The sequence below is a fragment of the Drosophila sulfurigaster genome, chromosome 2R (assembly GCF_023558435.1).
Source record: "Drosophila sulfurigaster albostrigata strain 15112-1811.04 chromosome 2R, ASM2355843v2, whole genome shotgun sequence".
In the NCBI taxonomy this organism is placed as follows: domain Eukaryota; kingdom Metazoa; phylum Arthropoda; class Insecta; order Diptera; family Drosophilidae; genus Drosophila; species Drosophila sulfurigaster.
In genome coordinates, this window is record NC_084882.1 from 8819999 (window position 1) to 8846807 (window position 26809).

The 26809-nt window shown below is 38.3% G+C and overlaps 1 protein-coding gene and 1 long non-coding RNA gene across 4 annotated transcripts in view; one reads left to right on the top strand and one right to left on the bottom strand.

The window, feature by feature from the left end:
• Nucleotides 1–26809, top strand: part of LOC133838867 (neuroligin-4, Y-linked) — a 77357-nt gene that overhangs the window by 37673 nt on the left and 12875 nt on the right. For all 3 annotated transcript variants that reach the window (XM_062270100.1, XM_062270099.1, XM_062270098.1), the window contains 3 exons: nt 215–529; nt 1484–2497; nt 10666–10829. In XM_062270100.1, the coding sequence (XP_062126084.1) occupies nt 1761–2497; nt 10666–10829 (901 nt within the window). In that variant the 5' untranslated portion in view covers nt 215–529; nt 1484–1760. The remainder of the gene's footprint in view (nt 1–214; nt 530–1483; nt 2498–10665; nt 10830–26809) is intronic.
• Nucleotides 11593–13130, bottom strand: LOC133838871 (uncharacterized). Its single transcript, XR_009894012.1, has 3 exons — nt 12960–13130; nt 12765–12900; nt 11593–12076 (listed from the first exon to the last, which is right to left on the bottom strand). It is a non-coding gene; the product is annotated as an uncharacterized LOC133838871 (long non-coding RNA).

The following is a 26809-nucleotide window of genomic DNA, read 5'->3' on the forward strand; positions in this document are numbered from 1 at the left end:
GAAGTCCGTAATTCCATTCCATTAGATAAATAATTAGATTGGCTCACAATGCGGCTACTTAATATGCATCTAAATGGCGCGTGTTTGAGCGTGTCACTTAATTAATCATAGTTCAAGTATCATATATGCAATATACATATATAAACGTCTAACGCAGCACATTTCTCACTCTCTCTCTCTTTCTCTCTCTTTCTTTCTCTTTATCTCGCTACAGCAATGCGGCGGCAGCTGCTTGAGAAGCCAACAATGGCAGCGCGTTGAGCACGTGAAAGCCTTGAAAAAAATGTCCTCGTGTGCTTGCATGACAATTGTAGCGTGCAGGCATTCAGACAACGCAACAGCAGCAGCGTCAGACAGCGCAGTTGAGCGCAGTGTACGTGAAGTGTGTGCTAAGATCTTGAGGGAAAGGCAGTAGGAAGAACACTAACCCACTAGCACATGCGAGAGGAGTGGAGAAGGTGGGAGCTTAGCACCTGCAGAAAGGCGCAGACAACCCGCAAAGACATAGAGCAACGCACGGAATAACTAAGTGAGTACACATAACAATTTTCGACCAAAAACTAACAGACGGGACACTTGCAAGGCACGTACGAAAGAGGTTATAAAATAGAAACGTAGCAAGTGCATTACTCGAAGTGCCACAAGAAAATGCCAAAAGTAGCAAACGATGCAAATACTTGGAATTAAATTCCTTAAAATGGCATAAATGTGAAGTATTCGAAACATTATTAATAGACAACTTAACTGCACTTGATCTCATTTGATTCAAAGCAACAAAATATGAAATTTAAACTTTAGGTGCACTCTTCATTGTTGTATAAATACACATGAGTAGCTTTAAGGCTAAGTCAGCTGCATAGTTTCAGCTGGTCCAGACCGACAGCCTGGCATGTCTGACAACTGAATACGTCTTTATTGTTGCTTACATTCTCTTTGACGACGACGACGACGACAACAAGAAGGGCAAGGACACTAGCTCAAGTGCAAACAAGGTGATGCATCCACACACATACAAGCAACAAAAAACAACAAACAAATGCAGCAAGAAAAGCTGGAAAAAATGAATGAGAATGGGAAATTGTAAAAGAGAGAGAGCAAGAGGAGAAAGGTAAAGACAACGCGACGCCGCCAGCAAGTGAGCTGATTGAGGCTTGTGCTAAGAGCTACTTCTATGAGGACTTCAAAATGGCATTGCATACTTTTCGGGACCCGCCTTACATGCTTCTGGCGCACTTTGCGGACGTTTTGAAGTGCAGGCAGCCAGCAGCCAGCAGCCAGAAGCAGTCAAGAGAATCGTCGCTACATTTCACAAGTAGAATATTAAATTTTCGACAGCAGCAGCAGCTGAAATTTATGTTTGCTTAAAGCGGAAATTTAAATTGCTCTCTGAAACTTTACCAATATTTAAATGTACTCACATGGGCAGCCATGTTGGAAACTGCAATATTAATCTTTTTTACGTGTGTCTTTCTGTTCTTTACAGTTCGCTTCAGCTGCCATTGAAATATGGAAAAGGATTCACATTGTTAATTAAAAAACAAAAGCGAAAATCTTTACAAAACGATAAAAACGAATCGCGGCTGAATAAACCGGAAAATAAGGCCACGCCACAAACAGGGATATTGTGGTCAATTATACAACAAGCGTAACAACAACAACAGCAACATCAACACCATAACAACAAGAAAGAACTGCAGTACATAAAGTCATTCAACGGCAGCAACATCATTGCAACATCGCCATTTTGACCAATATTAATAATGGTAATGTTGCTGCAATCCAAGCGACAACTGCCACTAGCAGCAGCAGCAGCAGCAGCAACAGCAGCAACATCATCATCATCAGCAACAACAACAGCTAGAGTTTCGCGAACGAGAAGAAAAATACGTGGCCTGCTGCTGCTGTTGCTGCTACTTGTGCTGCAAGTGTGTAGCAGCCGCGGCGCTGGCATCAGCTACAACAATGGCAACAGCATATCTGGTAATTTGAGTGCCACACTGCGTGGCAATGCGGCAACAAGTAGCAGCGGCGGTCTGGTATTGATCGGCTCCAGCAGCGCCACGGGCAGCTCTGGCAATGCGGCCACGTCCAGCTCTGTGCCCTCATTATCGCTCACTTCATCATCGTCATCGTCCTCGTCGTCATCGTTTGCAACGTCGACAAGCAGCAGCAGCAGCAGTTCGTCATCATCGGCGTCAAGCGGCAACCGCAACAGTAGACTAACTAGCAGCAGCAGCAGCGGCAGTAACGGCAACAACAACAACAATAGCAACAATAACAACATAAATCATGATCAATTACCCGCACAGCTCTCATCGCGCATCATCCACACACGCAACGGCGCCATCTCGGGCGTAATTGTCCAATTAGATGGACGGCATTTGGATCCGGTTGAGGCGTACCGTGGCATACCCTACGCCTCGCCGCCCGTCGGCAATTTGCGTTTCATGCCCCCCGTCTCCGCAGCCATGTGGTCGGGCGTCAAAAAGGCGGACAGGTAAGTCGCTGCCAAGCCCAGCTCTGGCTAGATTTTTAATGGTGCTTCGGGGTCGTATAATGTGTGTGCATGTTTATGTAAGTATGTCTTTGACTTGTCCTGTCCACGGTAACCAACCCGCCAGCCTGCCGCCTGTCCCCTGCCAGCCGTCTTTATAAACTCGTCAGCATAAATTTCAAGTTACCGGATGTGCTGGGTATAAAGTTTATGAGCTGACGCGCTTCCTTGTTAATCATAGAACCTGTGGGGCGAATTTACATGCTCGTAACTGGAACTAACTAACAAGACGAGAAATTCACATTATGCTTAAATGAAACGAGCCAGATCCTAGCATAAATGTTGTTTTATAGCCATGCAACTAAATTGAGTATTTTAAACACGGGATTGAAAGAATGAACTGATTTAACGAATTTTTTAATGAATAGGAAAGCTAAACTAACTAAATTTAAAAAAATACAAATAATGTAAAGAATTGCATTGTAAGAAGACTATGTTTCTTTCTTATTTCATATTTTTGAATCAGTATAAACCACTAACGTACCTCAACAACTTAACATTTGGAGGCAAGTCGATTGTTTGAGGATGTTTTAATGGGTAGCAATCGAAAAGAAAGTCAGATTACTGAAGTTTTAATGTATTTGGAAGGAAGTGTTTTTCCTTTTTAAATAATAATATTTATTCTTTTATATTTAAATAAATTGTGTAATGGAAGTGTGGCTCAATTTAATAATTAATATGAAAACTTCATAACGAAAGTCAACAAAAGAATTAAATATGAATAATTTTTCCGTAAGAATAAATCTTTCGAAATTTGATTATTATGGCCATATGCAAAGGACTTTTATTTTATTTTTTTCCTTCACCTTAGTCCTTCGTCTAACAAAGTTAATGATGGCAAAAGAAATAGAGTAAATCCAACCCCAATGCAAATGCGCTGTCAATTTAACAGCGTTAAATCATTTTCAGTTACTTGAGATGCCAGCGGCGATGAAGAGGGTTCCATCTGAAGCGCTGTCGCGTACTCGAAATACATAAAATGATCAAAATGCCATAACTCAAGGGGCTGTGGCAGGCTCAGCTACTCAAGAGGGTCGCCAGCCGTGGCTTGTGGTCCGTTGCTCGACAATTGTCACCTCAATTAACTTGCTCATTATTGTCGAGTGCACCAGTGTGACCCCGACAAGAAGTAAGGCACACAAGAGTCGGGCAAAAGCCAAATTACGAAAATACTAATAAAAATGCTACAGACTCAGACACACACACACACAAATACATATATTCGTTTCACACACAACGGCAATAATAATGATAATACGCGACGTAATGGCAAAAAAAAAAGAAAGGAAAAAAGTCAAAGGTCAGCAGACTCAGCGGGCTTCCACTTGAAATGTTTCACAAATTAAATATTTACGCTGCCGCCAGGCAGCAGCTGTGCGACACTTAAACAACAACAACAACAACAGCAACGGCAACAACAATAACAGAAGCAACAACAATAGCTAGAACAAGCCGAGCATCTAATTTACAAACGCTCCCAAGTGGCAAATCATTATTCACAAAGATTCCCCGAACACGGTTGTCCTGGTTGTCCTGCAGCCGCATTGTTTGCTTTGTAAAAGGGTGCCGCAGAAGTTTTTTCTCTCTTTGGTTGCGTTCCCTTTTTTTTTGTGTTTTGTATACCCTAAAGAAGTGTTGTACATCAGTTAACCTAGAGCTGGTATAACGCACTTTTGTATTCGATCAGTCTATCCATTACCATTCGTTTTATTGAAATTGAGCAAAATTGTAGAACCTTAAGTGATAACAATAGCTATAGAGTATCTTAATTAGCTTACCCTTTCATTTCATTTTTTTTTCCATTGCCTTTGGCAAATGGAAAAAGGCCAAAAAAGGCCGACGGACGGATGAAATCAACGTCCCGCAAATAACCATAATTTTTCTGGTTCTGTTCTGCGAAACTCTGATGAATGACACAGACTCAAAACTGTGGCACCTGCTGCTCTCGCTGTTGCCTTTGAGTACGATTTTTGGCTGACATCATCGCAATTGTCAGGCAATCTCTGTTTGTCAGTCCGACGCTCAGTCTGTTTCCCTGTCTGCCTGTCTGTCAGTCTGCCTGTTTTCCTGTCTGCCACTCCACTGTGAAGACGGTGGGTAGATGGGGCAGAGGCTTTATTTGTCAAGCCGCATAGCTGTTGGACTGTTGACAGTGCCAGGCTGGCAGGCCAATAAACTCCTTGAGTAATGTTCAAGAGATTTTTCAGCACGTCAGCGTAATAAAGTTGCGTCCACCATCTGAGGACCGAAATTCCTGTCAGACATTCAAGGTACAAAAGATCATTAGCCGGCTTTACAGTTAAATGCGAAAATGGATGCGTTTTGGGCATTTTGTGGTCCATCCTCAGCAATTTCCATGAACGATACTTAAAGCTTATTAGCATTGAGGAAAATACATAGAATTACAGCACGCCCACAATTTTGTTTGTAAAATCTTTTCGCGGCATTAGGTATTGGTATGCCTTCAAGGCAATGTATGCGAGAAGGTCAAATTTATTGAAAATCCTAAGCTCAATTTCAAATTTTTCTAATCATAAATTATTCGTAACTAATAAAATGGAAGCCACTAACTAAATCAATTCATGCTATAATTAAAATATTCGCATGTGTGCAATTCAAACATTTTCAGCACTAATAAAAACCCTCAACTGCAGTACTTAAATTCTCTTTTTGTTGTATTTTTAAGCAGCCAAAGCTCAAGCTGTTGATGCTTTGACAGTCCACGCGTGTCAACACCAAGAGTAGCATACACAAAGAGCCACGCCCATAGCCCCCAACCTATCCATAGTTAAGTTCACCCAATGCGCCCTTTCCTTCCTTTAACGCGCTTCACCCTTCAGTTCAGCAAAGTTCTTGTTTTTTGTTGTTGTTTTAAAATAAATTTTCCAACCACTTTGCACTTTGGTCGTCATAAAGCTTTTGCTTTTGGCGTAAGGATTATGAAATACAAGCGGATTAGCAGGGACAGCCACTGGAAGTGTGGAGAAGTGGGAGAAGGGCACAGGACTCACAGGGCTTTGCTACCTGCTCTAAACTGTTTCCCAGTTACCTGTTAGCTCACGTCAGCTGATAGAGTGGATGGGAGAAAAAATGCAATAAACAGCGAGTTTTATGCATGACGCTTGGGCGTTTTAATCAAAATGAAAAAGCTGCTTGCGGAAAACTCAACCTAACGATTTTCCTAATAAAAAGCGCATTAATGAGTGCTCCACTTGAAGGCTGTAGCTGCTGCTTTGCTGTTGCCGTCTGTGGCCTTGCTTAATGCGTGCTCTTGAGAGGCAGCAGAAGGAAAAGCAAAATATAAAATGGAAAGAGGCAGAAATAAGAAATAAAAAAAATATATACAAAATAAAAGATTGCTTCCATCATTAAAAACGTTAATTCCAATTTAAAGCTCGAGAGCAACCAGCAAGATACAAAGAGAGCGAGAGAGAGAGAGAGAGAGAGAGAGTGGAATAACTGAGAGAAAGCAAGAGCAAGGACAAATTGTGGTGAAGGGGGTAAGACGGGTAGACCATCGACGCACCACCCGGTGGTTCTACATAAATTGTGCGGCTGTTTGCCCAAGGTGCCTGATTTTCTCTGTCGTATTTGACTACCGCTGCTGCTGATGCTGGGTTGCCCTGTGTTGTAAATGAAATTGCGAAAATTCGTTTTAAATTGGATTTTATTTAATTTGACTGCGGCAAGAAAGCTTTATGCGTGCCACCGCCAACGACCAGTGGGGCAGGGCATGAGGTTGGGCTGATGGTGGGTGGGGGTGTAGCCAAAATGATAGACTGGGCGAGACTGTCAATCTAATTTGTAAGCAGGTAGCTGGCAGGCAGCGTAGACGACGTCGACGACGACAGATTTCTGCCCCGATGCCCACAGGTAAAATTAATCTATTTTGCTTGACGTGGCCGCAATGTCGCATATCATTTTCGGTCGACTGCTAAGCCCCCACCCACGCCCCCATTCACATCTACATCCACATCCACGCCCCCGCTATCTACGTAAATATCTTCCCTCTAACGAATCCTCCACGCACACTTGCTTCACAGTTGCGCATGCATTTTTCCGCTCGACTGAGATTATGCTTCTGTTTGATGTATTTAAGCCAAGGCAGCAAGTGCTCCGAGTGCTTTTCTAAGTCGCTCCTGCTCCTGACTTCTGCCCGACTGCTGTTGCTGTTCAGTTTACCGTTTGTTTACAGCGAAAGCGAACTGTGCGTGCCCCGCTCTATGATCCACCTGTCACCTGCCCACACCGCATGCAGATTATGCGGGTCATGCCCAAAATACATACACACACACACACACCCACTGACAATATTTCTGAACGCTTCTTGCGGGTTTTCTGAATTTCAATTGCATGTGTCTCCCGTGTTTCGGGCGTATCCTGCGACCAGTGTCCCGACGTCCTGCTCTGACCTGTTTGCTTCTCGCCGCATGATTTATATGCGTAGCATGTTGTTTTTTTTTTTGTCGTTGTTTATGCCTGGGACAGAGAAACTAAAAATTGTTTGTCTTTGCTGGCACAAATTTACGCGTTGTTTGTTTGTTTGTTTGTGGAAAATGAAAAGCGATAAGCCGCAGCAGCCATCAGCTGGATGAATAGAAATTATGAGGCTGAATATAATTTTATTTAGTTTGCCAATGTTAATAAAAAACGTTGAGAAAAATTCAAAGCATGAAAAGGAGAAACGATAAGGCAGAAACTATGTTAAATTAAAATAAGAATTTAATTAATTCACTCTACAAAATTAAATTCTTGAAAATAATATAAATATTTTTTAAAGATTTCATGTTGTAGTCCAACTTAATCATCAATTATGTTAATTAAAAGTACCGAAAAATGTATAAGTGCGAGTTTTTATTAATGAAAAAACTAAGCTGGAATGGAGTCCATCGAATGGATTAAAATATAAATAAAAAAATGTTTAAATTAAATTAGAAATATTTCTACTTAAATGTATCCTGTGTAGATAAAAATATTATAGAGCAATATTTTATCAATTTCCTTTAATGTCACTTCGATTAATTCATAACAAATGTAAAGTGCTTAATGTAAAATGTGGAAATTTGCAGAATGTACATAAGCAATATTTAAAGTCTTGATTACCAATTAACTAAAAGTTCTGAAAAAAACATCGCAGAGTCTTTAGTATGGAACAGCTATACATAAAATGTTGAAATAAAATTCGAAATATTTCCACTTAGTAGATAACAAAATTACAGTGCACTATTTTAACGTTTTCCTTCGGATAATTTGTGCAATTAACTGTAAAAAATTAAGTAATATTGCTCAATGTAAAATACATCTCATCTCTAAGCTGAAATGAAATGTATGAAATGGATCACAGCATAAATATAACACAGAACAATTCGCACTTAAATATATCCTGAGTACATAACAAAAATGCGATGCACTATAACCAAAGTAATTCCTTAAATTTCGCTTAGTCACATAAAAAATTGTTAACTTTTTAGTGCTCGCTCCCCGAACAGTTATCAATGGTAGTAAAATCTGGAGAAGTAACACAGTTACGCAGTTCAACCATCCCCATCTCTTCGACTGACCTGACCTCATTTGCTCCTCCCACTTTATTACGATAATTCCCATTGCCATTTCCCCGACCTCGCGCTGCTCTTATCAGCACAGCTCTAAACTCTGGCGGGGAGCACACAAAAGTCGCATAAACAAGATCGCTGCCACTTGAAAACTGAACACATTTCGTTGCTTGCGGGTCGCATTAAAAATTCAAAATGTGGCTTTTACGAGCTGTAGCTGAGAGTGCCAAGAGTCGTGGGCGGGTGAATAAGGGCGGGGGCGTGTCACCTGATGTTGAAAGTCAACAGTAACGAAATACAACAGCAACTAGCTCTCTTCTCCACCAGGCATCATTTAAACTTTTCACTTTCATTACTTATATTTAATACTTTTTACTCTTAACCCAGAATGTCTCTTATCCGTTCAGGGTTGTCGACTTCGAAATTCGTGAGCACGATTTCCGAAAACGCTTCCCTGCCATTAAGTTGGCAATACAAAATAGCCAGAATGAAGCCGAAAATTAAACTTTTATTACCTGCCTTATTGTTTTGCCATAAAATTAATGATTATTATGGCAATCGTCCGGTCACCACAAGCGTCCATTAAAATGTCGAGTCATGGGGTCACCACGTGGTCATTTTCCCATTTCTGCGAGGCGCTTCAAATATAATAAAAATTAAATATACTCCACAAACAACAAACAATGGCAGCCATTACCAACAAAAACAAGCACAAAAAACTGAAGGGAAATTAAATAAAATAAATTCTCGTTTCGCAGTATCATTAATGTTTATGCCTTCCCATCGGTATGGGGTCTTCGGTAAAGGACCCAAGCTTAAACAGATAGAACGAGAGAGTTGAGAATGGAACATTTTTTAATGTTCCTATTGATTTTCGCCCTATGACAATTTGATGAGCCAGAAGGGATACGACGCTTTATGAGTTGGGCTATCGAAAAGAGATGTGAAACCGTAAACTGAAGAACAAATGGGTTACTTCAACCTAGTAAGGAAATGTGTATGAAATCATGGACTTGACTCTTTGGCGTATCTATCTGTATTACCACAGTTGAACGGGTATCGAAATGAAGCAATGAAAAATGATAAATTGGTCAAAGTCATTACAGCTTAAATCAGAGCAGAGGTGCGGCATTATTTTTAAAATACACCATACGACATATTATACTGCATTAAATACATATATGTATATAGTACTACATTTAAAGTATACCATAACGTGTAAAATATAACAGATTATCTAAGGGTCGTAGTAAATAGTCGTTATTTGCCATAAAAAAAGTATTTTTTAAAGAACTTATACAATTTTTATCCGATCGCAACCAAACTCTCACTAATAAAAACTACCATAGATTTTATTGTCTGTACTTAAATTTGAGACTCTGACTTCAAAACAGCGCTTGGTATTCGATTTTTGAAGGAGGTGGTGGGTGTGGCAAAATTAGAAGAAAAAAACATAATCTGCGTGCTAAAATAAGAAGTTCTGCAAAAAAATATATCTCTATCTCTTATAGTCTCTGAGATCTTATTGTTCATACGGACAGCCGGACAGACGGGCGCGGTGGCTATATCACCTCAGCTGTTGACGTTGACGAAGAATGTACAAGTATATACTTATAGGTTTGGAGATGGGTCCTTCTGCACTTTACATACATACATGTCCTGGAGGCACAAGTGTATAATACCCTTCCACATTATGGGTAGCGGGTTCAAAAAAAAACAAATACTATAAAGTTATGGTTATCTTTCTCGCAAGAAAGCTACATTGCTAATATGTATAACCCGGTATTTATAAATATAACATTTGCGTTTGACACTTGTTGTGCAATTGGGCTTGCACATTAAAGCCAAACAACTCGTTAAATCCAGGCCCCGGGATACTTAGTTTGATGCCTGTCACACGGCAGATTAAAAACAAATAATACGGGTAAAATGAAAGCGAGTTCAAGGCAGCTGTCAGAGCAGACTCGGGCTGAAGCACAGGCGCTGGCAGTGCCAGTCATAAATGAGCGCAAGGCTAAAATGGCAAATACTAACGTTGATGTTGGCAGTTGCACGACATGGCTAGGCTATCACCGAATTGTTGAGCAGTGCAACCAATTCTCAACGTAAATTCAACTGAGCTGGCGGGCATTACGCAGTGAGAGAAGGAGAAAGAGACGGAGAAGGAGTCGAGCTAAATCGAAAACCAATTTGCCAACTGGAAATAAGCTTTGACAAAATGGGGAGGCCAAATAAATTAAAGCACAAACTTTGGGCTCAAATCAAAAAGTTATTATGACCCAAAGACAATCAGGCCAAGAGTCCACAGAATGTAAAATTGTTGACGTTGACTGCGGCAAAGATTACACAATACTAGCAAATTAATCTGTTTATAACGACAGACAAAGGCCTGGCATAAAAATAAGCTTGTTTCCGAAACTTTTTGAAACCTTTTTCAAAACAACGACAACATCAAGTCAAAAAATAAAAATACCAAAAACGAAAACGAAAAAAAAACGTCAGCGCAAAAGTTTTGCATTTAACCAACATTTTTCTCAATTTTCTCCATCCTTTTTGCAGATTTAGTCCAGTGTGTCCACAACGACTGCCGGACATCCACAATGAGACAGCAGCTCTCGAGCGCATGCCCAAGGGTCGATTGGAGTATCTGAAGCGATTACTGCCCTATCTGCAAAATCAATCAGAGGATTGTCTCTATCTAAATATTTATGTGCCCATACAAGGTGAGTGTGTGCGAGTGAGCGGCTTCTTTCTGCCTCCGAATAAGTATGCAATAATTTTTTCTATTTTTTTTTTGTCATTCTTTCGTTCTGCTCCAACGCCTAAAACCAAGAAAAATGACGCACATGCTTATGCTCAATCCCAAAAAAAAGAAAAAAATCAGCCCCCTTTTGCTAACCAAAGAGCTAGGCATTTTTCAGTCTTGTTTATTTAGCACTTTGCAAGGCATTTGAATAAATTGGCAAGCGGTAAAGAACGAAAATGGTTTGGGTAACTTGTTTCAATTTTTCTTCAGCTTTTACCCGCCTGCCTCTTAATCCCAAAAGGCCACTCTCACTGGCGACCATGTCGAAAAGGGTCAGCTTTGCAAAAGTTTTTTTTTTTTTTTTGCAGAACTTTTTTTCTTCGTTTTTGTCTGCTTTCTCCCTATCCATATCGCGCAAATGGACAAATGTTTCGACATTTTTCAAATGCCAAAGAATTTGCTAAGCTGTTGGGCATAGCACAAAAAAAAGTAACACCAAAATAGGCAAAGGAGCCAAACACAAAGTGGCCAAATTTATGCAAAAAGCGTATAAACGATTGTCTGCCTGTCTGTCATACTGACTGCGTGGACATTTCATCCTTGTTCGCGTTCGCCCTCTGAATATTTGTCATATGCCAACAGTGGATCAAACTGATGATGCCTAAAATATTGTGATATATAAGATTAATTGCAAATATTAATTAAAATAAATCACATTTATTTTGATTTGAGTTAGTCGTGCTGTTATAATTTAAATATAGTAAAGTCATCACACTTTCTACAGTGTTTAAATAAATGTGTAATACACATATATATATTCAGTTGAGCTCGACATTTAGGCATTGAATCCCACTGTACTGTGTGGTTAGTTAAATGTATGTTAAAAGAAAACAATTTAATCTAATGCCTAAATATGCGTCGCGGATCTTGAAAATTAATGACTGCCAAAAAGGTTGATTGAGATTTCAGCGTTTTTTTCTTTACGGTCGTGTCAAATGCTGGCCATCAGTCATAAATGAAAGCAATTTGCGAAAAAGAGTGGCGGCAATTTGATTATGTAAACCAAAACGGAAACATTTCCGTGGCTACAGTTAAGCAAACTGCCAATAATTTCCAATGCTCAAGCAGCTGCCAGTTCCTCCTTCGTTTCATCCGTGTGTCAGTCAGTCTTTCAATCACACAGTGCATCAGGAACAGAGCTGCAGTGACCAGCGCTCGACATGGCTGTAAATTACATTTTAATTAAAAAGCAAAAACGAAGCCCAAGTTCCGAAGAGAGAGCGAGAGAGGGAGAGAAAATGAGGAGCGGCCATAATAGACGCCATCAGCCGCAGTCCGCGCCTTTAGCACCTGCCAAAGTGGGGTTGCTAGCTACTGATAAGTGTAAAGGCATGTAACGCCTCTACTTCTCCTAGCAGCAGTTAATTCAATTGTCTATCAGGGCGTTAGAAGTAAAATTTAATACGCAATTCCGTGGCAGAGAACACAGAACAGCAATACCTCTCCGGCTGGCCAACGTGATTCACTTCAACCACTTCGTGTCAGTTACCCATGCAGCCATTTAGTTTGTCTGTCTGTCTGACTATCTGTATGTTTGCCTGTCAAACCTTAGACAATCTGCTGGCGCCTTGATTTGATGTCTGACAGCAGTTGCAACCGACTATGAAATCAATTATCTTCAGTGCCTTTTAACCAGGACTAGCACTTTCCACATTAAAAAGCTTTCGATTCTGACGGTCTTAAATATTAATTTACTTTTGATGATTATTGAAGAGTATTCAAGGTTCGGCGATCCGTCGTGTGCCAATATTTTGTCATGTTCTAATATCGTGTTTAAAATTTGATGCTTTTATTTGTAATTAAGCATCATGGCTGTTTACCTCGTTTGTTTAAGTTAATTGCGTTTACTTACTTGTGTTTACTCAACACAAATTGCCAGTTCAGTCTAGAGGGCACATCGAAAGCGCGAGTTACTTAATTGCAGCTTTACTTAATGACAGTATTGTGTTTGTGCTGTCAAATTGCCAAACAATATGCGAACGACACGGCTACAAGATTTTAAATGCTTTTCAATAATTTTCAATTACTTTTTTGTCACGTTTATCACCTGTAAATTTTCCGAGTTTTCAGTTGTCTTAAAATTAAAAATTGGTGTATCGAATAAAATTTTAATCTTGGCATATTTAAAAAATATTTTACACCGATTTTATTCGTCTCTGGATATAAACATCCAATTACTCGATAGGTTAAATATAGAAGGTGAGATTGTGTCAAATGAATATGATAAAGAAAATGTCGACGCACACTTTGAGCTGAGTATGAAAAATGTATAAAATATATGTAAAGAACCGTTGAAGTATGACAAAATTTACATTTGTCTGTAATTTGTCTTCGATGACAGTCGTTTAAGTGGATGCCCGAGTGCGATTGTTTGCCAAAGGGATCAGCCTGTGTGGGTGGCAAACAAGGTGACCTGTCTTGAAGTGTCTCCTTACTGAATTGCAAGATTTTATGTGGAATTATGACAAATTGCTCAATGGCTGGCTAGCCCCAAGGTTTAGAAAGGTTCCTTCTTATTTTTTTATTTTTGTTTTGTTTTTATATTTGCCCTTGTGCCAGTTGAGTGCAATGTGCGTATCAAGGACGACTAATTGAGCCTTGAGCTGTGAACGCTGTGAATGGCAACTGAAAAGGAAAATTAAATGTCTGGTTCCTTAATTGGATGGCCAATTACATTTGCCATTATGACAGCATGTATTGCTTTTTCGCTTATCAGTTGCTAAAGTCTTTTCAGATTTGAAACGAATCCCAATGGTATCAAGTCGTTAAATGGACACCAAAAGGGTTTCTCATATATATAGGATGAATGTATGTTATGTTAAGGTTTGGGTCGGCTTCGCGTCAATGCCCACGTGGCAAACTTTTCAGGCACGAAATCAGTCTTTAGAGATTATAAATCTTAAAACGGTAGCATTTTAAAAATGTTTGACAGTTTAATGCAAATCGCCGCCGCCGCAACAAAGCCAAACACTTAATGAGCCTTCAGATGAAGACGAGCCCTGCCTGGAGCTACCTTTCGCCGATAGCGGTATTAAAGCAAATAAATCATTATTTATTTGGCTGTCATGTCAAAATGAATTGCCAGATAAATTTACAAAGGCAAAAGAAAAAAAGAATGAAAAAAATAGACAAAGAAAAAGAGCAAAAAAGGCAACAAAAAAGTAAACAGAAATCCCACTTTTAATGTCAAAATTAATGAAACTTTTTTGCAGATGAGGTTAGTCTATGTATGAATATGCCATGCAAAAGTTGAAAGTATACTTTTATTGCCTCACATAAGCACACCCAGCACACGTACACGGGTGCGGAAAGTTCTTAATAAATCTCATGTGCCTTTTATGTAGCATACTTTTGTGGGCTGAGCTCTCGACAGGACACGACACGACACGACTCGACTCGACTCGAGTTGGTTTGCCTTGGTTTGGCTTAGCTTGGCTCGGACATGCAGCTAGTTTAATCTACTTGGACATGACAATAAAATTTATATCATCTTTCCTTTTCGCCTGCTTAGTGAAGTCCTTTCTCGCTTCTGTGGTTTTTTATTTGCCTTTTGCTTTTGCTTTTGCCGTTGCTTCTCCTTCTCATTCTGTCTTCTGCCCCACTTCCACCTCATTTTATTTTATTCGCTGGCTTTTTTATGTTTTTGTTATTGTTGTTGCGTCGGCTGGCATTTTCTTTTAAATCATCAGCTTGTTCTCGCTTCCAACTCAAAAAAAAAAAAATACAATATATATAAAGTAAAGAATAATAATAATAAAAACCAGAAAATGCCACATTAAGCATGATTTGCCGCTTTTTAAGGCAAAGTCCATTGGGTGGTCTATATCAGTCGCCTGCGAGTTCTTGAGGGCAGTCAGAGGTAGACGCAGCCGCCTCTCCGTTCATCATCTCCTCTCCGCTCTCATGTAGTTGGCTTTGTTCGTTCGTGTACAGATTTCAAGTTTATCAGCTGTTTGCATGTCGGTCATATTTCGTGTTTAACTGACTTTTGTCGGGCCCACCAAATAAATGAGCCGCCATTGTGTGGCATTTTGAGAAATTAATGTAATGTCATAATTTCTAATCTTCAGCATTTCCATGCGATTAACATCTGCTGGCATCGCTTAATGGCACATTATAAGAAATATCGGCCATTGGCCAATAACCTACCATAGCGCATCCATTGAGATTTATGTGGCTATGACTTACATACGTGACCTTCGAGCCGTCAAGCAATTGCAACATATTCACCCAGAAGTACGCACACAACAAAAAACAACAAAAACAAAAATAAATAAAACCCATAATGCAATTTTGGCAGATCCACAGCCTAAGCTCGCAACAATATCTTTTGTAACTGCCACTCCCACAAAAATATAAATCAATGAGCCAATCAAGTGCCGGCAATCAGTAAAGTTTCAGCGCGTGCCCCACATAAATCCAGCAAATATACATAACATTCATACGCACAGTATGCAACGACAGTCACAGGCACAGTCGTATTAAATTGATATACGACAACAGCATGTGATAACAATATCGTGAGAGTAAGCCGCAAAATGAGAATACTACTCGTATAAAGCAAATGAAAGTCTTGCCTATCGAATATTATAATACAAGCAAGAGCTGGTTTTGAGCGTACTAAAGCTATTCAATAATATATAGGCATCTGATACATTTTAAGTATGCCATATTCAATAAGGTCCATACTTCAATATTTATTGATAGGGTACATCTTAAATTCAATGATCAAATATACTCTTCCTTTCTAAAGCGTTATGAAATAATCTTAAATTCAATGATACCAAATAGACTTCTGCATGAATGTACTCATTTGCGGCATAACAGTACTGTACAGTGTAGTGTTTCAAAAACACTGCACTCATTCTTACTGTACAGTATACTCTATAGGTCAGAAGAAGATAGCACATTATTTTCAGTGTACTCATTTCGATTGAGTACAGTATAAAAAATACTACCCTACTCACTCACACCCAAATATACTGTGCAGAAATAAGAGTGTGCCCACATTTAGAATAAATGATTCATTTGTCGTTTTGGATGCATTCATGCAGAAGTCTAATACCAAATTTAAAAGGTGAAAGTAACATTTAAAAATATAATCTATATTTAAAACAAGTAAGAAAGCTACAGTCGAGTCTGCTCGACTGCTTTTAAGCAAAACTTGATCTGCGCGCAAGTGCTGTCGAAAAAAAATTATAGCTCTTTCAACTTCTATCCTATGAGTAGCGGTTATAGTGAATTTATTCCACAATGTGTAACATTATGGAAAAACTAGAAAGCAATTTCTACAAAATATTAGTAGAGATCACTTACTAAAAATTCTAGATACACAAGCGATCAAAGCTATAAATTTAGTTTGCATTATATTGTTAAAAACGCATTTGGTTGTGAAAAGTCGCAGCGCAGACATGTGTCAAACAACAACAAGTGTGCAGCATAAATAAAATAGTCCAATGCGCCTACTCCTGTGTGGGTATTTTTTTTTTTTTGGTGGAATACCGCATGCCACGCAGTGGATTTGATGATAACGGAAACGGAAATCGATGCACAGTCTGCGTGTTGCATGCGGAAATGAAAATGTTGGTCAGAAATATCCGGAACCAAAAATTACAACAAAAAAAACAGACAAATTCTCAAAATAAAGCCTACATAAATATTCTCTCGCAGCTGTAAGAATATGAAAGACAACTAAATTTAAAGCGATAATATGGCCCCAAAAAAAGACAAGTGGAAAGCACAACTAAAACTTTTTACTTTGCCAGTGAAAAACTTTGGAAACCAGATATTTCAGCTCGCTAAGATTGTTTCTTTGCTGAAGCGGAGACGGAGAGTTTTCTTCTTTTCTTTTTTTTTTTTTGTTTTGGCGTCTGCTGAATTTGTGGGTATGCTCGTTGTGTTCATGCTCATTTGGTGGTGTTAGACAATTGCCAAACAAAAAAATGTGGCAAAAGAAAATTTAAAATTACATTTATTACATTTTGTTCTGGTGCAGAACTTTTTCAGCGTAAGCAAAAGCTACCGAGATTAAAGCGAAACTGTTGAATATTCAACAAAAGCTTTAAACAACAACTCATTTGTCAGTCACATGAAAACAAGAGGGACTCATCTTCATTATGAATTTTTAATTTTCATCAATGCCAAATTGAGAGTATTTTTGGATCCGAATGCAGAGTGTGCAAAATGCTAATAACATAATAAATATTTGAGCTTTCAAGTGAAATTCACTTCTGAATAAATTTTCGAAACAAAAACCAGTCACAACCAGATGAGCATCTAAAAACTTTTTTATCTAAGCTAATTAAAAAGGCAATTTAAATGCAAACTAAGTGAAATGTGAGCCCCAAAAAATTTCAACTTACTTAATTAATAATTCGTTATGGACTGTAGTGGACAGGAGAATTTCCTATTTTTGAAAAGAATGCATTCAAAATGCTGTAGATCTGATTCATGCTTAAGTATAGAAATTCACTTTTCCACAAATTCGACGTGAAATGTTTAAGACGAGTCAGTAAGTTGGATTTAATTAAATTCTTCTATTTATTTCGACTTGTGTACATGACAGGGAAGTAGCATAAGAAATTTAGGATCAAAGTCACGCATATAAATTCATTCAATGAAAGAAAAAGATGTGAAGTTTAATGGTAACTGTGTCAATAGTAATTTTCAGTATCCAATGCTGAGTTTATTATATTCTTAGCTTAATAATCACAGAGTATCTTGTGCTTAACAACTCCCGAGAAAATAGGTTTCCCGGGCTCAGCATTATATTATTATTGGTTAAAAAGTCAAACTTGCTTCGGTTTTCGTGCTTCTGAAAAGAAAACTACTAACAACTTTACCAGAAAAATAGAACTCTGATATAATCCCATAAATTTTGCGCAAGAGGGAAAAACTTTGGATTACTTTTTGTAACAATCGCAGCAGCAGTTGTACACATATTGGCGTTAAGCGAAAGCGTTTAGGTCAATTGAACAATTGTGCCTCTAGTGAATTCTGTTATTGAACTGACTTTTATTTCTTAAAATCCTAGGTCTTTTAGTTTCTTTTCTATAGCGGACCTCTCCAACATGCAACACATAACAACCTCAATTCAATTTTCAAATAGTTAATATTATCGCGTCACAGCGCAGTGTGCGTGGGAAGTCTTCATGTTCATGCTTGAACACTGGTTGTATATTCCCGGATTTTAAGATTTTAGATTTAAGATTTAATTTGTATATATTACAAACAAAATACGAGAACGAAATAATAATAAAATAAGAATAATAACAATAAAATTATTCTACAACGACAATAAAATATTTAAAGGCTCAGACCCGTAATAAGTAAACGTTTTTTCCCATACAAAAGAATTTCTTGAATAACTTATACAATTTGTATTTAATCACAACCACATTTTCGGGAATAAAAAATACTATAGTTATTATTGTTTCAAACAAACATGATCTGGATGCAAACATTACATGTGCTTTTGGAAAAAAAAATTGATCAATTATAGTCTCGGAGTTATTTAATATAATATATATATCTTATTACAACTAAAATGACTCTGTTAAAAGAACAGAAAGAACCGATAAAATACTTATTTTTAAATAAGCAAAGTTCATTATTGCTTTGTTTTCCTAATTTTATTATTTTGTCCAATGTATTGTAATTAAATTTATGTGAAGCGATAACAACTTTTTTTTTATAAACTAATCAGTATTTAAAAAGAACTTTGGAAACTTTCGTTGTTTACATAGTTTAATATCATTAATAATTCAATATAAAATGCTAAAATTTGTTTTTAAATCGCATGTTCAACGATACAGAGCTTCTCATGAAAATTGTCTCAATCCCGACACACAGAGGATACTCAAGCATACACAACATACAACATACTAGCAAAGGCACAGCATAAAATATGCATCAAAAATTTGTCACACTCCAGCCAAATGACCGAAAAGTTTACCTTTGCAATGGCCACTTGACCCAGAAAAGTATGCTCTCACACACACTTTTACAGGCGTACACAAAAACACCAACACGTATTCAAAGGACGAGGCATTGAATTTAAATTGCGCATTAAATGTGAACCAGAAAAATGTCCTTTCATCCGGGGATGACACAGCTGTATAAGGTCCTTTTCCAAGAAATTGATAAGTCAAACTTCATAATTGGACCAAGCACCACGTTGACATTCCTCGCAGACCAAATTTTTTGTTATCATCATTCCTCAATAAACTAACCACAACAAAGCCGGTATCCCTCCATCCACAATTAAGTAACGAAGAATTACTGAAAAATGTGTGCAAATTGAAATGAAAAGCGGCAGAAGCCATAACAAATTTGAATTAAACTAACCCAAGAAGCAAAGCTACTTTTATGGCATGCACTTGGCGCGTTACCAAGCCAACTGTTTTCCTCACTTTCTGACTATTTTTTCTTTGCTTCTCGTTCCCCTTTCGAGACTCTTCACTTACTCCAGCCAGTGTCTGTGCACTTAGCATGTCTCAGTCTAATTACAGGGCGTTACTGACTGCCATTTTGCATGCCACGTGTGCATTAAGTATTCGCCATGTGGCACGAATATCTAAAGGCATGTTTACTCAAAAAAGAACAACGCCAAAGTCCCAAAAAGCAACTCAGTCTACAAAAGTAGGGAGCAGTGAGGTACATAGTAGCATTTCTAGCAACACACAACGGAATTGCATAGATGGCTGGCAATTTTTTATTTGGAATTCAACTTATTAACATTTGCCGAATAAGTGCCTGCTAATCTTAGATTCATGCTAAGCAAACCTGCGGCCAGATAATTATTTGACTTGGGAAATTACCCGCGGCGTAGAATTATTTGTTCAATTTGAGAGGCCAAATGTATTATTCATCAGCACAAGCAACGATTTCTTTGATTTCACTAAGTAACTTCGGCATATAAAACACGCAGAAAACTTAAGTTCAATTTTCAGCACAGTTAAAAGTTAAAGGTTTCAGCTTTTTTTACAGTATTCAATAGCAGATATGGGCCAATACTCACACACTCGCTTGCACACCATTAGGCTTTTACGAATACGACACTTATACTCACACAAACACACACACACACACACATACTCGCGTAGACACAAACAGTGTCATTTATTACCTTCCATACACTTGGCTGCCAAACTGCCAAGGAACATATACAATATTTCATTATAAATTACACACGACTTACGTCAATTTGTTTTGGTGGCCGGCAAAGTGAAGTTGGCAGCAAAAAAAGAAAAGTAAAACAGACAGGAATCTCATAAGTAAGCCATAACACACACCCACAATGAAACTGGCACACATACACACAGAGCACACTTAACACTAGGCTACAACAAAAACATATGAGGGTTCAGTTTATTAGACAGCGACAGCAAAAACGGAAGTGGCCATAATTTACTAACGAAGCCATAACAACAATGCCCAAGCACAAGGCAAACACAATACCAGAGTACCAGCGACAGGACATCGCATAGGCGACAGGATGAGATAGAGAAGGAGAAATAAATTTATCAATCAAACTAGCGAAAAACACTTTCAAATAGTTGTATCAAATGGACAAGAGAAGAAAAAACACTCACACACAGACAAGCTGATGGCCATTAATATTTGACAATTTCCTATCTGTGGATTGATGATAGCCGCGAGTCATAATATAGCACAATACGGGGCATATGATTTGATTTTGCTTATTTGCGTATATTACGTATACGTCATGCGGATTATTGATGAGCCTGACATATGCGAGTTATCAATTATGGCAACAAAATCGGGATCGAAACAGCTTAAGAGCGTCATTAAAGTGCAGCAAACAGTATACAAAAAAAATAGTATGCACTACGGTAGTTGCCACATTGTAAGCGCCTTTATCGCTCTCACACTCACACCGAAAGCAATGTGGAATGACAGAATACGGAATTGTGTTCAAAATGTAACTGGAACGCAATTATGTGGCACATTTTGCCAATATAAACGGCAGCTCCTGATGGATGATGGTCTGCTGAGGCGAATCGGGTCGGAGAAAAAAACTATTAAGCCAGGCAAAAGGTGCTAAAGCACTTGCTAGAGCTTCAATTGCAATATAAGGCTGGCTGACTAACAGGCAGTCAGGCAGTGAAGCAGTGAGGCATTGAGGCAGACGGACAACCAATTTCTACTTACATTTCTCTTCTTTTTTTTCTGTAACGCTGCAATTTTCTTAAGCAGTTTTACGCCTGAACGCTGGCATAATGCTGTTAACCGATAATACGTTGAAATTGAAAAGTAGAACGGAGGCCAACCCCAAGTGGAGCCACCCAAGCAGTCATAGCAGTCATGAAAAAGTCGAAGCAGTCGTATGCCGGAGCCACACAAAATCTCTTACGACAAATTGCATATTTCAATTTGCAACAACATTGAGACCAGTTGGGTGTTAGCCTAGAACTGGTCCAGACTTTTCCCTTTCTTTTTTTTCGTAGTTCGTTCAGTATTTTGCTCTCTCATTTTCTTCTTCAGGGCCTGCATGATGGCAGTTAAGGGTTTTTTTTTGGAGTCAGGTGTCTGCCGCATATTGGTTTGGTTAAAATGTGCTCACACTTTTGCGAATATGCAAAATTCAAAGGCAGAGCAGCAGGATTGCCCTGCGGTAAGTTAAGCCCGAGTTAAGCTGATGCATGGGTTAAACTGTAAAATGTATTAAGATTAAGTGGCATTCAGTTGGCAGCTCCCAGTTGCCAGTTGCCAGTTGCTTGAAAGCAGTTACCAGCTGCCGCCACTATCAGTTCTTACCGTGCTCCATTTTCCAGACTACCGTTTACGGTAAGTTGTATGTATTATGTATACGCAGCGTGTGCAGCCAGGCTTTAAAGAGATTCCTTTGTTACCAACTATGTACGACTAGCTGGGAGATGATTGTGCGAGGCAAGCAAAAAGACGTTTTAATGTTATAAATGAGCTCTTCTTGCAGCACAAATCAACTGTATTAACAAAAAGCGAGCAGAATGACAATCTCAATTGCCCTGACCCAAGTGCTTGTTAAGTGTGATCCCCTATTTGTCAGCAAAATGAAAAAAAACTAGACTTGAATTTATCTTATAATACACATTTTTTTCATATTCTTTTCAATTCTCTTTTTGTCAATCCCGAATTTTTTGCTTTTGGGATTCATTCACCTTTCCAATCGATTAGGGAAATGGCATTTATAGAGCAATTACCGTTGAACGCATCGTTTGTGCCATAGTCAGCATAAAATGAGCTTGCAGAATAACGAAATCATGTATATATATATATGTATATGTATATATCATTCGAAGGGCATCTCGTTGCTGCAAAATTTACAGTCTTGATGATTTTTGCCAATAGCAAAAGTCGTCGTCGTCGTCTCGCTCTTTGGGTGTAACGCACATTTCATAGCGTTGACGCCTACGAGAGAAAGAAGGTTTGGCAATATGTTGAAGTACGTGTCGGTTAGTCATCATAATATTTTACATTTTTATGAAGTGCGAGACAGCGCTGAGGGCAGAGCAATAAAAATCTTATTTTGTGGGTTATAAAAGTGCAAAACAATCGCACCAAGCAGAAAAAGAAGCAGCAAAGAGCATCAAGCAAAAAAAAACTTTGGTAGCATTCTCCTTTTCCACTCTGCCTCACCCTTGCGAATTGCCATTTGCTGGGCGTTTTAATGTTGCTTTCTCCGCTTTATTATTATTATTATTATTATTATATTTTTTCTCTTTTTTTTAATGATTTATCGACATTTAAATGTGGCGTGAGGCAAGTAGCGCAAGTGACGCATCGTAAACTTTTTGTGCGCCTAATTTAATGCAACAATTTTTTGCTTTACACTTGCTTTAGCATGTGACTCGCTCGCTCGCTTCACTCTCTCTCTCTCTCTCTTTCTCTGGTTTGCTTTCGTTATCAGCATAGCTGCCAAAGGCGTGGGTGTCTCAACGCCCGCGTGTGTGTGTGAGTGTGTGTACATAAATGTAAATTGAGTTTGGCGGGTAAAGTACTTTGTAATTTATGGCGTGCAATGTGCGTAAGGAGTCACGTGATAGCTTCATACGCACACACACATACACATATATTCTTCGTTATTATTGTACTCCCTCCTTTCTCTGTCTCTCTGTTTTTTGCTCGCTCTCTCCGAAACACACTCATTATTCTTTTATGAGTGGGTATGTGTGCGTTTATTTATGACTGTTTAGTAGCATTTTGCATGACGAAATCATAATTCTCAGCCTTTGGCTATCTGAGTCTCAGTCTCGCTCTCTCTTTCCCTCTTTCGCTTTCTGTGTATTTTATTTTTTCGCTCTGTTATATTGGCAGCCATTTTGACATTTTGTTTGTTTCCTGCGGTTCTTACAGCACATACTCATATGATAAGTACGTGCAATATTTTAAACGTTGCAAAATTTACGTGTTGAGCTTATTAACATTATCAACCATGGCATTTGTTACTCAGATTACTTCAGATTAGATGGCTCATTTAGAGCTCAAGGTTTAAGAGCTTGCCTTCATGTGATTTTTTTCAACATTTATAAAGAAATTTCCAAAGTAAAGTAAGAGATACACGACCCCCTCTTATTGTAATTAATCACATTTTATTTTATGTTTTCTGTAACCAACTGGCCTTTAATTCTGCTAGCCAAAAGAAGTGCATTGATACAACACATGACAGCATCTTTTTCATTCATGTTTGATCTCGAAAGGGAATGAAAGAAAATGAAGCGCAAAAATATTTAATACGTACTCGCATTTGGACAATTTATCATGGAATAAGTGTATTTGCTGAGAAGGTTAACAATACTTAACATCAACTGTAACCGCTATCCATTCACAATGATTTAACCAAAAGTTGTCGGCAAAAAAGCAATTCAAACATTAAAACTTTTTGGCAAATTCGTAAGGATATTCAGTTATATAAACGCATGTTATATATGACATAGGCAAACTTTTGCATTAAATTTGTTCAAAAGTTGCAAGTAAAGTGTAACTTTCAATGACTTTTACCATTCAACAGTCCATTCAACCCCTCCCCCCCCACACACAGTCTACCGTCCACATTCAGACACACACATTCACATTTTTGCAAATAAGTCAAACACTAACCAACAAAATTCAACTTGCAATGCCTTTGACCAAAGTTAGTCTAACTGACTTGAAAATAAATGAAAAGGCTTTCGAGTATTTACAGTCAAATATTAATATGATGGCTTACCTCTTGAATTATAAATAACATTATTGAAGAAGGGAATTTGATGAAAATATCCCCCCATACAGAAAAAGGCATAAATAAAATGAATATTGTAACTATATTTAACGCTGAACATGCAATACTTTGAACGTTACAAACAGTTTTTAAAGTTAGATTACATGTTTGTTTCAATCTTCATGTCATCGCTTAAGTTTTCCCAAAAGCCCAATAAGTCAAATTTGTTCGATTGAATAAGCACTTTAAAAACAAGCAATAGGAGCAAAAAAAAAATATCATGCACAACTTTCAAATAGCATAAAAATCGAAAACAGGCAGCCAGCGAATCGAACAGCATTAAAAAGGGCAAAAACTTAAGCGAAAGTAATAAACTACAAAACTGAAAATGCACTTTACACAGCGAGAACAGACTGTCTGTCCTGCCGTCTACCGACTCGTCCTGGTCTGTTCTGAGCTGTCCTGCTTGGTTGTGAACCAGAAGCTAAAAGCTAAAATTTAGGGGAAAAAGTCGAAGGATAATAAAAATTCTACCGTAACCGTAACTGTGTCAGCTGAAACAAGTAAGAAACCTGCAGACGGGTATGCTCGACTGTGAGACACCTGCTAACCATTTTATATGAAAACCGAAAAGTTTGGTATTAATCTTAAAATATACTAAATTAATATGCCGCAAAAATACTAAATATAATATATACCAATGGTTACCGATGGTATATTGATATACGAGGGAAGCATTTTAAGCAAACAGACGGACATAGCTATATCGACTCGGCTAATGACGCTGATCAAGAATATATATTAATGAAGGGTTGACGACGGTTACTTCTGCTGTTACATACATTTCATGGATGCACAAAGTTATAATACCTTTCTTCTCTTGGGTAGCGGGTATAAAAAAGCCAAACTCAAATTTTAGTGCACATTTTTCAAGCGAAAGCTTCCAAAAAGAGAGCACTCAAGCTTAAATCGAAGACATAAAAACGAAACCTGTGGAGAACTTGCAATTTATTAAATCGATAAATATAAGGGATATATATTTTCACTTCCCTTTCATACAATTTTTTTTTCATCAACAAATATATTCGGCTTACATTTTAAGTCAACCTGTGGCAAGCCAAAAAAAAAGTGCTTTCTGAAATATTTTAAAAACGATTTAAGTTAAGTCGAAAGTACAAACCAAACTCTACAAACTAGACTCTAATAAATTTAATTTTTTTAATTAACAAAATACTTTAACTAGAATGGTTGTTTTTTTACTCTCCTACGATATTATTAACTGAGTTTTCATATCGCATAAAAGTCGGCAATAAACTTGCAGCTGAGTAAAAATGAAATTTTGCCCGAAATCCATAAAAAACAAATGCTCTAGATTTTGTGGACAACAGTGGCATCTTCCCATACTATTAAGTTTAAGTGAAACACTTTCACAAGAAATCAAGCAAAGACGACAATGACAAAGCAAAGCTGGCAAAGAGCAAGACAATGACTTGATTTCACCTAGTTTCGAATTTTAGATAGTTGCAAAATAAAATCAATTATTAAATCAGAAATAAAAATAGAGCAGCAATCGGAAATAAAATTGAAAATAAAACTAATTAACTGAATTTTAAAATGAGAAAGCAATTTAATTAAAATGATATCTCTGTATCTAAATATGCTCACAAAATTTCATCATTTTAATTACGAGCAACCGCTGCTCATCTTAATTAAGTTGCCATCATCGTTTCTGGCAACTATTTCCTAACCACCTTAAGCAGTCTGACTTGCTGAAGAGTATGCAGATTTAGGCCACAAACACGATTAAATTTATGCCAGTCGAAAATAACATAAAACTCGACTCTTGACTGCTGGCAAAGACATGGCCCCAAGGCATTGAAAAGGGGTGCAGCCAAAACTTGCCACGGCAAGTGGAGTGTATTTACATTCTGACACTCTGTGCTCAGTGATTTGGCCCGCTGCAAATAAGTGGCAACTGGCAACTGGTAACACAACTACTAAACGGAAACCCTGCTCAACATCCTGCCCGTGTACATGAGATATAAGGGGGATGGTGAATGTAGGAAGAAGCAACACGCGTGCATGTGAATTAAAACATGTTCAAGTTATTAACAGGCCCCGAAAGTCGCATTAGTTTTTGCTAGTTGGCTGTTGTTGCCTTCCCACTCGTATGCCTGCGACCATCCTCCATAAATTTGTTTGTGTTTATTTGTACAAAATATTTACATTTGCCGAAATTATGCGGCAAACTTGGCGGGGGCAAGAAACTATTTTACAAGTTTTTAGGCAACATAGAAGACAGTTGTCGCTTCTTTATGCGCATTGGCAACAGGGGCAGGGCAGCACGTGGGTGTTGCAACTTTCTGCACAGTTTTTGGTGCTGTGTGTGCGTGTGTGTTGACTTCTCGGAACTGCCATAAAGTTTTCTGGTAAGTAGCACCCCCGGGTGCAGCGACATGCAAACAGTACACAGACGTCGCCATACTTGTCAGCCCCGGCATGTTGAAATGGCATCAAAAACTTTTTACCAGGCTTTCAGCCGGAGTTTCTTTTCTTCAGTCTTTTCTGTGGGTGATGAACAGAGACAGAGACAGAGGGGGAGAGGAGCTAGTCGCAAAACAAGACAAGTTTTAAATGGTGTTTGCATGTTGCGCGGTTGCTAAGCCTTTTGCCATCAAATTACCGTAATTTCTCGC